We start from the raw sequence: 15,189 nt of genomic DNA, 5'->3' as shown, positions 1-15,189 counted from the left end.
CAAATTCGTTTTAGAATCCAATAATTTTTTTATGCTAATTTTAGGATGGGAGGAATATGCTGTTATATATACCAAGTGCATGAGTTCACCATAAAAAATAAAAAAAAAGTGCTATAATATAACATCATATAAGGGAGGAGAGCCAATGGGAAGGGCATTGGATACTTGAATGAAGTCAAACTAACATGAGTGGTTCTACAAGTTTTAAATATTATGTGGACTTCACACTATGCATATTTAATTAACGCCCTTAACTTTCCATTATTCATTCACAACTTGGTCAATAATTTGCATCAAAAGTTTGAAGGTGATTGTTCATCTCTTTCGCAACACTAACACCGAAAATTATATTGTTCAAAGATATTGATCCCTGATCAAAAATGTGACTGCGTCTGACATTGTTCCGTTGAGACCCTTGGTGAAGCGAAGGAGGTTGTGTACTTGCAGACACTCCGACGCTCAAGTCAGGTTTGATGTAGAGTATAAGTTTTCTCTGAGAAAATGAATACCTACCTTGTGAATGCATGGGAAGGTTGTATATATAGTCCTCAACGCTGGGTCAAAGCCCTTGATGACATTAATGACCATCAAGTGGCTACCGAAAAACGGCTGGAAAGTCATGATGAGTAGTTAATGCTCATCATTTCGATGGTCGGCCGTTACAATGCGTCGAACATTGAGACCGTTGACACGTAGATATCTTCGTGGGTTGTTCCTCAATTGGGTCTTTGCTCGACGATCCAAGGAATTTTCTGCCATTGGGCTCAAGGCTCAGTCCAGAACATATATCTTTTAGGAGCAACACTTACATAGGCACAAGCATAAACTAAATATCCTTAGGCACACATACATATTTTTAAAAAAGCTAAATATACAAAGATTGATTAATAATAGTTGTGTGCCTAAATAGTACTATTTGTGGTTCTCTTTGGGATCTAGTTCGTTCTTGGATTGACATTTCTTCGGCAGTTTTCTGCTTCTATCCGGGATCATTTTATTCAGTTTACTTTCTCAGCTGGTGGATCTAGAGCACGTCGGTCTTTTTTGCAGCTCATAATTTGACTTGCTAGCGTAAGGGTTGTGTGGACAGAAAGAAATCACAGGTTGTTCAGAGGCTCCATTGGTACTATTCAGCAGTTGTTGGACAAGATCAAACTTTTTTCCTAATGGTGGTTGAAGACGACAAATGTTACTTTAGTCTCAAACTACCATAGTTGGTGGTCTAGTTCTTATTATGTTTGGACCTTGTATGAATGTTTGTATTTATCTCTGTGATTATTTGTAAACTCTGGTAATCTATTTTGGCACACCTTATGCCGAGAATACTTTTTGTTAATATATTTCATTTTATTTATTTTTTAATAAAATTATTTGTAGATTTTGAAAGTAGTTGTGATTAAAGTTAAATCTTTTTATAGTTCAATGGATACGCTATGTCAGTGTAAATTAATTTTACACTAACATCCAATAGGAATCGAACATTTCACCATATCATACAATTATAGTGAGATGATTTGACGGAATACACGATTGATATTGATTGACAGTGTAAAATTAGTTTGCATATACATTTTTCTCATATTTTTAACAATATCCATAATTAATAATTTTTTACACTAAATGTGTGTATTATTTTTTTTAAAAAAAAATCCTTTTTATTTAAAAAATGTATAATGAATTGTGATTAATTAAAATAAGTTTTTATAAAAAAAAATAAATAAAAAACTCCAATTATGACATGTTTTATGTTTCTAGTAAAAACATGTTTTTCCCTTTGTTACAGTGTAAGGCATGGAAATCGGTCAAATACGAGGTTCAGAAATTTGTCTCCGCCATCGCCATGGACATGGAAATCTTCGGAGAAGTTTTGGTATTTCAATGTCAACAACGCCAACGTTGTCAACAAAATCTGAAAACCGAATGTTTATTTTAGGAATGGGATTCGTGGGTCAAACCCTTGCACGCAAGCTCCAAAACCAAGGATGGTTAGATAAGAAGATTCTGTTAATTGTCTTTCTCTGTTTTATGATTCTTTAAAGTTCATATTTTTCTTATTGGGTTGATGATTTTTTGTAGGGTTGTATCTGGGACTTGCACAACACATGTAAAGAAGAAGAAGCTTGAGGATATGGGGTTTCATGTTCACCTTTTTGATGCAAACTACCCTGAGTGAGTGAGTCTATTGATAATGGACATTTTTTTCCCATTCATAAATGTTGTTGAGTAGTATTAATGTTATGCACATAAACTAACACCAACAATAATTTGAGAAAATGGAATGATTGAATGTAACAACATGTATCGGTGTCGGTGTCATACTCTGACACATGTCAGACACCATCTATACCTTCAATCTAACACTAAGAGCGCTTAGATGAGATGACACAGTTCTCTTCTAGCTTAACTAAGGTCCTGAGTTCGATCCTTGGCTTGCGCATGTAGCAGCGATAAATCTCTTAGGGAGAGTTTTTCCGCCCATTGGGTCGCACAAGACTCTAGGGATTAGTCTCTGCATTTGTTATTGTTTTGCAATACTAAATTTAGTATAAAATGTTGTCAAATAGTGGCGTTATTGCATTGTTGTGTAGCATAATTTGAACAAACCGCTATTTTCCACAATCTGCAGTTGACAACACTGCTTCAATCTGAAATGCCAGTGATATGTTATGTTATTGTACAAGGTTTCTTAACTTTATGATATTCAAAGAAATGCCGGCAAATTTACCCATAATTACCCATAATAAGTTGTAATTTTGGTAAACATCACTCTAATTTTCATTTTTCCATTGTCTTTCTTTTTTCTTTTTTCTTGATTAGCCATAAAACTTATTTTGCAGTCTGAGTATCCTACAACTACTGAGAAATTATACTCACTTTCTTGTTTCCGTCCCTCCTGTTGTGGGCATTGGTGACCCGGTATGATCTTATTATAACAATTCTTATGTGTTACTACCATGCTGAATAAATTGTATTTTTGGGATAATCTCTTTCAGCTTCGCCTTTTTATGCATATTTTAATGATTTGTAGATGCTTCAGCATGAAGAACTTATAAGAAGCTATTTAGTCAATGGGGATCTTCGGTGGCTTTGTTACTTGTCTTCAACTAGTAAGTCTTCAATGAACTATATTGTAAAGATAAAAAAGCTAGCACGATTCTTCATATGTATAAAGATACTAAGATAGGATTCGATTTAGACATGAAAAAATGCTCTGAAATAAACAAAGACACTTTCTGTCTTGTTTGCAGGTGTCTATGGAGATTGTGATGGTGAATTGGTAGATGAGGAGTAAGATAGTGTAACGAAATAGAACAATTTTATCTTCCAAAGTTACTGAAACTTCTCTGTTAGTTGGCTCTTATTGTGTATGTCGTAATGTGACAGTTATCCTACAATTCCAGAAAATGAGTTGGCTAAATTAAGGTTAACTTCTGAACAAGGCTGGTCAAGTTTGGCTCACCATCTCAGGTTCTCGCCACTAATATTTCGTCTGGGAGGCATCTATGGCCCTGGTAGAAGGTACTCACCTTTTTTGTTTTAACTTATCTTCCAAGTAAGATTTCTCTAATATCAATTCAAGCTTGCCATTCCAAGGATATGAAACATATCATTGTAATAGTTAAATAGCATATAATCTGAAACACCGGCTCTTATCAGGAATATAAATTATAAAATTTGAATTACGTACAGTTTTCTATTGAATTACGTACAGTATTTTATATTGATTTGGCATAAACAGTTTTTTTGTTTTTGTTTTAGTGCCGTCGATACAATAATCAAGCAGAAGCCATTGTCAGAAGGTCAAAAGAGGAGAAAACACCAAAAATATACGTCCAGAGTTCATGTTGAGGATATCTGTCAGGCACTTATGGCTACTATTTACGCAACTTCTTCCTCCAGGTGAGTTTCCATCATAATTAACCGACATAGTGCATGTTTGAATCGACAGTGAGTTTGACAGAATTGTAGTGAGTCATCGTGATTTTAACAAAAGTTACACTTTGGAGTTTTAACAAAATCACGGTGCCACCGTAAATTCATCAAATTCACCACCGCCGCGATTCCTAATTCAGAAATTGGCAATTATAGAAACAAGAAAAGTTGTATACTAGTACTTGTATAGTTGTACTGATATATCATGTATGTGCTCGTCGCACAATTAATAACCAACCAACTGCCTCCTTCTCAACCTTCTTTTTCTTTCTATTTATAACAAACCAACTAACTATAAACATCTTATCACATGACCTGCTCTCAACCAAGAACTAACAATGCCTAACTAATTGTGTTGGCCCACTTACCCTTGGGTCTACCCTGCCTTTTGATGTCGTAAATCTTCGTTTTTTGGATTTATTTGGGGTTGGTCATAAGTCATATTATATGTCACTTGGTTGTGAAATATTTCTTAACAAGCTAGGATAAAGTTTCCAACATTAAAGCAAAAAAGTAGGTTTAGTCTGAAGTAGTTGGAAGGTTTATGACTGTTGCATGAACTGTCTTCATGGCTGATAGAAACTCAATCTTTAGTTTCAATTTTTTTTTTCAATGCTTTCAGAATGTGTATTGGAAAGGGTAAAACTTATAGGGTCATGCTAAATCATCATTGTTCCTAAAAATGCATTCTTTCTAGCTTGTTTTTCATTTTTTCCTATATTATTACAATTGTTTACTACATGAGTTTACCATATCTTGGATATGTCATTTTCAGGGTAGTTTATAATATTGTTGATGATGATCCAGCTCCAAGGGAAGAAGTATTTGAATATGCAAGAAAGTTGGTGGAGAAAAAGTGGCCAGACTTCAACTTACAACCTTTGGAACAGAAAGAGTGGTTACTTGTAAAAACAAGGAATGGAAGGGGCGAAAAGCGAGTGTCGAATGCTCGGATAAAGAATGAACTTGGGGTGGAACTACTTTATCCTGATTACAGATCTGGCTTGCAGAGTATAATTGATCAACAGATTGAGAGCCCTTTTGATTCATATCATATTGGTCAAATGCCATTGTAATAATAATATGAAATGTTGAATATGAACTTCAATCTTAAAGATGTAATAGGACACTATAATAGTTCATTGACTCATCACAAACATGTTTTCATGCAATAAACATGAGCCACACTTTTGTTAACCAAAAGATAAACTCCCATGTTAAAGTAGAAAAACCATTCAATTAAAGATGAGTACTATTAAACACATTATCCAACATATTATTTTGAACACATACTCTCTTATTAATTGAAACTTTAGGCCAGCATAAATTTAGCATGACCAACATCCGTTAGAGAGTCTTGCAAACTTTATTATATACAGTACTATACTATAATTTTAACTTATTCAATATAAAAATAAGAATAAAAACTTATTTAATTTTGAATTGAATCTGAAAGTAAGATTTTTAAATTAAAAAAATAAATTAAACATTACCTACGGAGTTTTCTGAAGTAGTAAAATCCGCAGGAAACTGAGGTGTCAAAATCCACAGGAAAATCCTTGGGAATACCTGCGGATTTTTCTTAGATATCAAACTCCGCAGGAAAGTGGTTTGGATGCAAAAATCCGCAGGAAAATTCTTGGGAATGCCTGCAGATTTTCTTGAAATATCAAAATCCGCAGAAAAATGGCCTGAGTGCAAAAATCTGCAGAAAAATCCTTGGGAATACATGTGGATTATTTTCCGCAGGAAAATAGCAAATTTCTGGTAGTGGTCAAACCATAGCAAACAAGATGGTCAAGTAATTCAATCTACAACTTTTCCACTAAGCAGTTAACATATCTACAATCTTGAAAATCTATTCTACATAGTAATAGTAATCATATAAAACTATCAAAAATCAGTGCAGAAAAGATAATTTTTATGAAATAAAAAATATAAATTCTCTACAGATTTTTAGATGCATTTATTACTCTTTTTATAAACATATCCCTAATCAATATTATCAATTTTTCTGGAGATATGAAAAATCAATCCACAATTCCGGACTCAACTAATAAATAATTGTCGAAATTGTTAAGTCGAACTCCGATTCCCTCACTTGTGTGGGTGATTTTTTTTTGGTTAAGTAGTCTAGTGACTAGAAAATCTATCTTAAAGATGAATAAGTGGAGTGTCCTAAGTTCGAACCCGGACTCCTGCGAACATATAGTGCGATGTCACTGTATCAACTGAGCTAAGCCGAATAAATAAGTGGGTGTGAATTTATAATGATAATAATAATAATAATAATAATAATAATAATAATAATAATAATAATAATAATAATAATAATAAAATACTCAAAAGGGTAATTTAGTAATCCTAACATGTTAATACATTTTTATTTATTTTTGTTTACAATGAGCTGGGGATCGAACCCAGACCTATAACGTACTACCAAACCCCTCACCACTAGAGCAAACATAGTGGCTTCACCCGTTAACACATATTTATTCTTACTTTGCTACTTTCTATGGCTGTGTTGACAGAACAAGAATCACTATCACTACTTACTACCAGAAACACGGAGGAACAACCACCACTTTCGTTTTCAATTTCCCTTTCTGCTTCTGTTTCTGCTTCAGAGAATAATTCCAATCCATCAGACTTGTTCAAAAAATTCCAATCCATCAGATGCAGTTATTTTCTTTGGTCTTAGTCGGTGTCGTGTCGGTGTCAAGACACGCTAATCCGAGGGATGTCCGTGTTTGGCTAGGGATGTCCGTGTTTGGCTTATGTGTGTCGGTACGCGTGTCCAATAAAAAAAAAACAAAGTTTTTCATTATACAGCTTTGGATAATATGGACGGACTGGGCTTTTAGATACTATTTTTTTTTAAAAAAAATAAAATAAAAAAGTGGCGCCGTCTGTGGGATGGAACTCACACTTTTAGATACTATTTCAACTTAAGGAACTTTAATCTTCACTTTTTCTTCTGCATGTAATGTATTTTATTTTGTCTTCTAGAAAGCTTAATCTTTATTCTTGTCGAGGGTGGCTATTGTGGTTTATACCCTTTTCTATCGGATGGTTTTTTTGAGAGACCTTCAACTGGGTTGCCATAATCAAATTTCTAGCACAAGTCTCACTTGGGTTTGTCTTTGAGTAAGTTGAGAGATTATATTTGTATCATATGAATAATTAATGCACATAATATTCTTATACCCTAATTTATTTTGGATGCATTTTTTTTGGTGTTATTATTTAGAATTACTTCCATTCTTAATTTAGCATGGAGAAATTGATGGCCAAATTTTTTTCTGGTGTTTTGACAGTGATGTCATTGGGAAATGGGAATGTAAGTTGACATCTAGCACAAAATATATGGAATAGGATTTCCTGCAGTAAATGTTTCACGCTGTTTCACGCTGTTTTAAACAAGGACCATCCGATCTAATCTGAATGGTTCAGATTGATTTGGACTGATTTTGTATAGATTCAATATGAACCGACCGATCTGAAATGGACGGATGAGATCTAAAACAGTGTGTAACTTTGTGATTTCCAACTGCAGAGAATCTTGATCCAAAATATATAAAGCTTCATTATGGATGTTTTACCGAGCTAATTATTTCTCCTTGATTTTTTATTTATTTTTGGCTGTTTTCTTTGTGATAACCATAAATATTTACATATTTCACGATCTAAATATGGATAGAAATAAATTGTATATTATTACTCTGTTCCGTAATTCTTTTTGAGTTTTGATAATCAAATATTCTGTAATGCCCTAATTGATCTTATCAAAAAAAATTATAAGGTCGTAATTGATGAAATTTATTATTGCATACCCTCTTAATTTCACTATTAAAAACATTTCCTTTTTTCAACCTTCTCTCTAAATCACTTGGAAAAATTTGACTATAAATACACACACATCTTTCAGTAAAAGAATTCTCAACAATTGTCCAAATTCTAATATTCATCATCATTATGTTTCGTTTGTTCTTATTTGCTTTTATCATTCCCTTTGTGGTGTTGAGAGTTGATGAAGCTAATGCTCAACTTTACAAAACATTTGGAAGACAAATCTTACCTTATTCGACAATATATGTCGATCCATCTGGCCAAGACGGGAGTTTCTTAACTATTCAATCTGCCATCGATTCGATACCTTCTCATAATGATCGCTGGATTGCAATTAGAGTGAAGGCCGGTATTTATAGGTAAAATTTAATCTTCATTTTTCATCTTAAAATCTTCAATAACTAGGTACAAATTATATGCACTAAAATGGACCAAAAAATTCAATTGTATATGTCTTTGTTATTTCTAATAACACCTTCTAATAACACCACCCAAGAGACAGGATTAACGTTGTTACTGCTTTAACCGAGTAACTACTTACACTCGTCCGATCAAAAGTGATTAAAACTGTGAAAAAGTAGTTAAATATCGTTCGCTGAGATTGTCTACTACGTGAAATTAGTACTGCCTACAATCTCTGTCCGATCAGATTAAGGATCAAGCAGCCCAAATTAGTGCTTCACACTTTAATTTTTTTTGTCAAAAAATTAAGTTTAGTTTTTTTTTTACCCATAAAATTGTTATTTTTCAGAGAAAAAATAGGTATTCCAAGGGAGAAACCTTTCATTATATTGAAAGGAGCAGGAAAGAGAAAAACTTTTGTTGAGTGGAATGACCATAGTTCAACTGATCAAAGTCCTACCTTCACATCATTGGCAAATAATACTGTTGTCAGAACCATAAGTTTCAGGGTAAGAAATAATCCATTAATTACTCATGTTTTTCATTGCCTCTTTTAAAACTTTTTTCTTATTCTATATTACATTCAAAAAAAATTTCCATAGTTTTTTTTTTTATAATTATCATTTTCCTTTTTTTGAGAATTATATTTTTCCTATTAGCCTTAGACATTGCATTAGTTTTATTTTTCTAGGTCTTTGCATTAATTTTAATGTAACTTTGTTAAAAAAAATGTAGCTAACAAATGATTGCGTAAAAAAAAAAGCTAGCAAATGATCTGTCTGTATTAAAGAAATTCTATGTATTAAAAGAGTTACAGAAAATTAATATGAGAATTGTAGCTGGACATTATTAACGAAATTTAAAGAAATTCTAGGTATATTTTTTTTTGGTTACAAAATTCAAGGTATTTATAAAAAGAAATTATGTCAAACTTTTTTCCTTTTAAATATCATGTTCCAAATATGGCTTATATACAAAAAGAAATATAATATCATATTCCAAATTAGGATTATGATCTTATCAAAATAATTAGGATTATGATCATTCTATTTTTAATACGTGGTATATCCCACCAAGAATAAAATCTCAACCTTTTATGTTTTGCGTGAAGGGTGCGTTTAATTGACTAATTGGCATTGTTTTTTTTTAGGACTAAATTAGCATTGTTTCTTTAGGGTCTGTTTGGTTCAACATAGGGGAAGGGGAGGGAAGATATTTTAATGAAGGGGGTGGGAGGTGAGGGGAGAGGAGGTGAAATTTGTACTTACACATATGTTTGGTTCAAAAGAAGGAAGGCGAGGTGAGGGGAGAGATTTTAATTAGATATATGTTTGGTTCAAGAGGGGGAGGGGAGAAATTTTAAAACTAATTTACTTTTTTATCCTTATAATTTTCATGTAGTCTGACAATTTTATAGCTACTTGGTGCGAATTAACCTATATATCCACAATATTTTCTCCATTTTTATGATTGATATAACCCAAAAATAATATTTATAAGTTTAAATTACCTATAAATATATTTAAAAGAATTTTTTGATAATTATTAACAAAAAAAAACCTTGTACTGGTACTAATATTGTACAAAAAAAGTAATATTTATTTATAAGTATAAAGATCTTGTACTAATACTAATGTAAAAAAAAAAAACTCTTGTATATTATAAGTTATAACGTAACAAACTTAATGATATTTAAAAAAATATAATAGTGCATATAAATACTAACTAATATGATGCAAGTAAAAAGTAAGTAACAACGTTGATTTTCTATAAAAAAAAAAAATAACAACGTTGATTCAAAAAATTATATGAATTTTACAAGATAACAATGTAATACAAAAAAAATTAGCACAACAGTTTATGAATATAAAAAGACATGCGTAACAATAAAAAAAAGTTTGAAAAAAAAAATTAGAACTAAAAAATGGATAATTTTGGCATTTTAAAATAATTATGAGGACAATTATGTCAAAATAATTAAAATGGTAATGATATCTTTCTCCTTCCCTCCCCTCCCCTCCAAATCCCCCCAATTTGAGGGGAAGCAAAAATTGGGATTTGGAGGTATTTTGCTCACCTCCTCTCACCTCCCCTCTCCTCCTAAAAATTGAACCAAACACAATTAATTTAAAATATCCCCTCACCTCCCCTCCCCTCCAAAACCCCCAAACCAACAAACCCTTATTTGAAGGAAAATTGACTAAGCTATAAGCTATTGCATTTGGTCTTAGAATGTTTGGGTGAAGTTCGTTAGAAACCCAATATAATAATGTGCCTGCCTGTTTAAGATTAATTTCAACCAAAACTATGTGCATAATTTATTTAGCTAAATAAAGAACAAATTATTTTTGTACCAAATAAAAAACACAACTAATTATTCGTACGATTTAGTTCAACTGACAATATATTGATATTATTATATTAAACATTTTAATCTGACTTTGAATCACGGACTATGCAGTTGTATGTATTTCAGTTGGATGGTGATCTCCCCGTCTAAATATCATGGAATGGTGTCCAGTTTTAAGATCTATCATTTATTAATTTTTTTTTTTTGACAGTATCATTTATTAATTTTTGTTATAATTAGACAAATGCAAAAATATAAAATGAATGGTGTGGATTTAATCGGAGAAAAATGTGACTGGAGATAACCCTACCATTTCGGTGATATTTGATTTCTACATATACATAAAAAAATAAAAATAAAAATTATTTGATATAAGATTTCTTGATATGACCTAATTAATATTTATTTATTTTTTTATCAAACCTAATTAATAATTTTATAAACCTATTCATTTTATAAACCTAATTAATATTATTTTTTTTATAAACCTATTCATTTTCTTCTCTCAAAAACTAACCAAAAAAATAAAAAAATTATACCTTAGACAGGTAACAAATCCACAGTAACAGATATTCCTTTTCTTTTTCTTACAAAATTGTAACTATATAGGAGAATTACGAGTCATTTTTGTACCCAAAAAATTGAGCTTTTTTTTATAGAAGAAATGACAAATCATTGAAAATTCACACACACGCAAAGTGGAGTAATCGGGGTTCGAACCCCAGTCCTGACGTCCGACACTAGCAATTTCGACATTTCTACCAATTGAACTAGGATTTGTGAAAGAAAAAAGATTGAGCCATTTTATTAGAACAAAAGTTCATTTTCTCCGTTAAATCATTTTTATATTAAAATAAATAATTATAAATGTTAATATTTTCGTTTTTCACCTTTTTTTTTAACAATAATTTTTCGTTTTCCAACCGCGACCGAGAGTGGACTGGAATCACTTGATGTCAGAACTGACCTCCGAACCAGATTAAATTGTTCGTGAAAGCCAAAAAAAAATAATAAAACAAAAAAATTGTTTTCATCTGATCATTTAATTTCTTAACTAATTGGTATAATACTTATTAAATCAATTTATATTGTAAGATGGATGTAGTAATAATTTACTTGTAATTTGGAGCAGAATACATACAACGAAGATAGTAACGGTGTCCATGTAGCTGCTGTAGCTGCAATGATAAGTGGTGATCAGAGCTATTTTTACAGAGTTGGTTTCTATGGTTATCAAGACACTTTGTGGGACGATAGAGGAAGACATTATTACAAGCTTTGTACCATACAAGGTGCAATTGATTTTATCTTTGGTGATGGTCAATCTTTGTTCGAGGTAAATAATTTCTCTATTTTATTTTTCGATGATTTCTCCTCTGACAACATTTTTCAACACATTGAATTTGTCTGAGGAGATCTCCTCAGACTTCAAATCAATGGTTAGATTTCAACATATAACCCGATGGATAGTGAGGCATTTATGGTGCGACAGGTTATGTGTTCGACTCTTGCAACCTTAATTCCATCATCACACAAATATAAAATGCTTAAAAGTTAAAACTATGTGAATGTTAAACAATGAGGCAATTACTATCATGTCTTATCTTATTGAATTTTTTGTAGAGGTGTGCCATATCTGTTATTGGTGGTGGTTTTATAACAGCACAAGGTAGAGATGATGCAAATGATCCAGGAGGTTTTGTTTTCAAAGATTGTGCTGTGTTTGGAAATGCAACAACTTATTTAGGAAGGCCTTGGAGAAAATATGCTAGAGTCTTATTTTATAATTCCAATCTTACCAACATTGTAGAACCTAGTGGTTGGAACACATGGAATTCTGAAGGCAATGAGTAAGTTCCCCCTTATTCCTTAGTGAATCTTTATCATTTTTTTTAAAATAAATTAATTTTATAACAATAAAAAATCTAAAATAAAAATAATTTTTTAGCATTTTCCATATTTTAATACTAAAAATAATAGGGTCCATTATTCGATCAGGTCCATATTAGATGACTCTCACATTTATACACGATGTGTTTAGTATGGGACTTTCGAATAAAAAAAAGGTTCACTTTTAGATAAATAGTACTTCATTCATTCCATTCTATAAGACTCATTTTAACTAAATGCATTATTTATATGGTTTGTTTTGACCGTATTTTTCTAAAAGTACATAAATGTAAATATTATTATATAAAATCTTGATTGATTTGTTTCGATGAATATTTTGAAAATATGAAATTTTTACTAATACATAATTAAAGATATTTGTAATTAAAATTATGTATTGGCATACGTGTAATGGTTAATAAAATCTTATATTTTAGGACGGAGGAAATATGACACATCGTTATATTTAAATAGTTAATCCTATTTTAGACCGAGTCTATATTTACCGGCTCTCACATTGATGTATGTGTATTCAAAATGGAATTTTCAAATGTTTAAAAGGTGGATATTTACTATCGTTAGTAAAAGATTAAATTTCATAACAACAAGGTTCACCTTCATATAAATAGTATGGTCTACTTTCCTCTGATTTTGAATATTAAAAAAAAATATATTAGATTCATTGAATCAAGTACATATTTGGACTATAAACAGAGCATGTATTTGAATTATAAAATGGTTCAGATACATATTTTATTCAATGAATCTAGAAAATTGTTTTTTTGCTTATATTCAAAATAGAAATAGTACTTTGTTATAAATAAAAAAATCTTTCTTTCAACCAGATTTATATTAGACATCCGCGAACATTTATTTTTGTTTATCAGCTAGAAATTCATCTCTTGAAATGAAATTTTGCAGGGGACTAACAACATTTGCAGAGTATGGTAATTTTGGACCTGGTGCTGATACATCCCAGAGAGTGAGTTGGGCTAAGAGTTTGGATTTAGCAACAATTGAACAAATGACAAGTATGAACTTCGTCAACAAACCAGAACAATGGATTGGTTATCAACCATACTAAATCTGATTTGGAAGTGCATATAATCTGTAAAAATATTTGTTGCCCAACAAAATTTCTATCTTTAGAATTCCTTTGTCTAACTTTTTATTATTCTTTTGTAAAAATATTAGTAAAGTGTTTTAGCAAATTCGAGACTTTTCTGGGTTTTATTAATAAAAATTTAGGATGCCGAAATGGTGCTCCAAACCGATACCAGCTATATAGCCGGCCCCTCTCTCTTTTTACAGCCTCGTGGACGAACTAAAGAAGGGAAGTTATAGAACGGGGCAGTTAAGAGAAGTAGACAGCAAGCTTTTCTCAGCCCCCTTAACCTTTTTATTATAATTATAACGCTAGTGCGCCCCTATCTCTATCTAAAGGGGCGTAAGGACTTCACTCGCTATATTGTAAGTAGCTATCAATTCATTCATGAAATCGACCGATATATTTTTGTTGTAGCCTTATTTTGTCATTATATCTCACAAGACTCTGATTCTTGTTAATGTAAGTAGCTATCAATCCATATTTTGGTCACAGCTCTGGCGTTTCCGCGGTGTCTTCTGAACATTCTCATGGAGGAAAATCAAAGAAAAGAAAACAGACGGAGTAATTTTCCTTTACTTGACATATACTTTTGTTTGTTATATCTTATATCTCATGTCATGTCTTACAATGTTTTCTCGTTAAATTTGTGTATTTATTTACACCACTAATATCATAAATCAAGTTCAAACTTCAAACCATGACATTTGCTAGAAGGCTGATACAAGTTCTCAGTTTCAAAAGCACCAACTTCCCATTGAATTGAATATTAAACTAACATAGCATGCATGGTTTGATTTTTTAAGGTCAATCTAACTGCTTAGTGGTGAAGTTGTAGTCTTGTAGATTAAATTACTTGACTATCTTGTTTGCTATGGTTTGATGTATTAAAAAGACATGAATTCACCAATTTATTAGGCATCTTTTGTTGTTAATTACAACTTCACCAATTTATTAGGCATCTTTTGTTGTTAATTACAACTTCTTCGTTTTTCTAAATAGTCTAGTGGTTAAAAATTACACTTTTAAGGGTGGATAAGTGGGATAATCAGAATTCGAATTCTGATCTCTTGCATATATAATGCAACGTCCTGCCTACTGAACTAAGCTCACGGCACAATTACAGCTCAATTTTAGTAATAGGAAATGTTGTTGCAGTGCATCTAAATTTAATATTTTGCAAATCATTTGTGAAGTAATGGTCCAAAGTTATAAAACGAAATGTTATTGAAAATGGGTTAACAAAATAAAGAAACCGGCAATAGTCTGAAATGACAAAGCCATTAAAAACTCACATACACAAAATGGAGCGACCGAAGTTCGAACGCCGAGCATGGCGTCTTACACTAACAATTTCGACATTTCTGCCAGTTAAGCTAGAATTTGTGAACCGTAAATATAATGAGTGTCCATCACATATCACTTATCACTTATATTCTAAGGTTGGTCCAAAAAATAAGTTTTACCCTAATTTCATTTTCCCTCTCTTTTTACCCTAATCTTTTTCCCGTTCATTTTCCCTATCTTTTTATTGCAGTTTTAAATTTAAAAAAATATTACATTTGTCTACGGTGGGAATCAAACCCACATCATTTGCTTATAATAAAGTTTTTTTAAAATATCTTTTAATATTACGATTTTTTTCTATTACATATTAGAC

At 31.5% G+C, this 15,189-nt stretch overlaps 2 protein-coding genes across 2 annotated transcripts; both read left to right on the top strand.

Annotated features, from left to right (window-relative positions):
* Positions 1-1,752: 1,752 nt before the first annotated feature.
* Positions 1,753-5,136, top strand: LOC123886677 (protein YeeZ). The gene is made up of 8 exons (XM_045935973.1): positions 1,753-1,985; positions 2,077-2,169; positions 2,838-2,916; positions 3,029-3,107; positions 3,249-3,288; positions 3,385-3,519; positions 3,760-3,900; positions 4,709-5,136. Exons 1-8 carry the CDS (start codon positions 1,792-1,794, stop codon positions 5,007-5,009), a joined length of 1,062 nt encoding a protein of 353 aa, XP_045791929.1. The 5' UTR covers positions 1,753-1,791; the 3' UTR covers positions 5,010-5,136.
* A 2,772-nt stretch (positions 5,137-7,908) lies between these two features.
* LOC123886685 (probable pectinesterase 55) lies at positions 7,909-13,698 on the top strand. The gene is made up of 5 exons (XM_045935982.1): positions 7,909-8,141; positions 8,534-8,693; positions 11,667-11,870; positions 12,158-12,384; positions 13,346-13,698. The coding sequence occupies exons 1-5, from the start codon at positions 7,909-7,911 to the stop codon at positions 13,506-13,508; spliced, it is 987 nt and encodes a 328-aa protein (XP_045791938.1). The 3' UTR covers positions 13,509-13,698.
* Positions 13,699-15,189: the final 1,491 nt, after the last annotated feature.

Source organism: Trifolium pratense, linkage group LG1 (genome assembly GCF_020283565.1).
Source record: "Trifolium pratense cultivar HEN17-A07 linkage group LG1, ARS_RC_1.1, whole genome shotgun sequence".
Lineage (NCBI taxonomy): Eukaryota > Viridiplantae > Streptophyta > Magnoliopsida > Fabales > Fabaceae > Trifolium > Trifolium pratense.
Note: the sequence above shows the minus strand (reverse complement) of the source record. Positions and strands in the feature narration are given on the sequence as shown.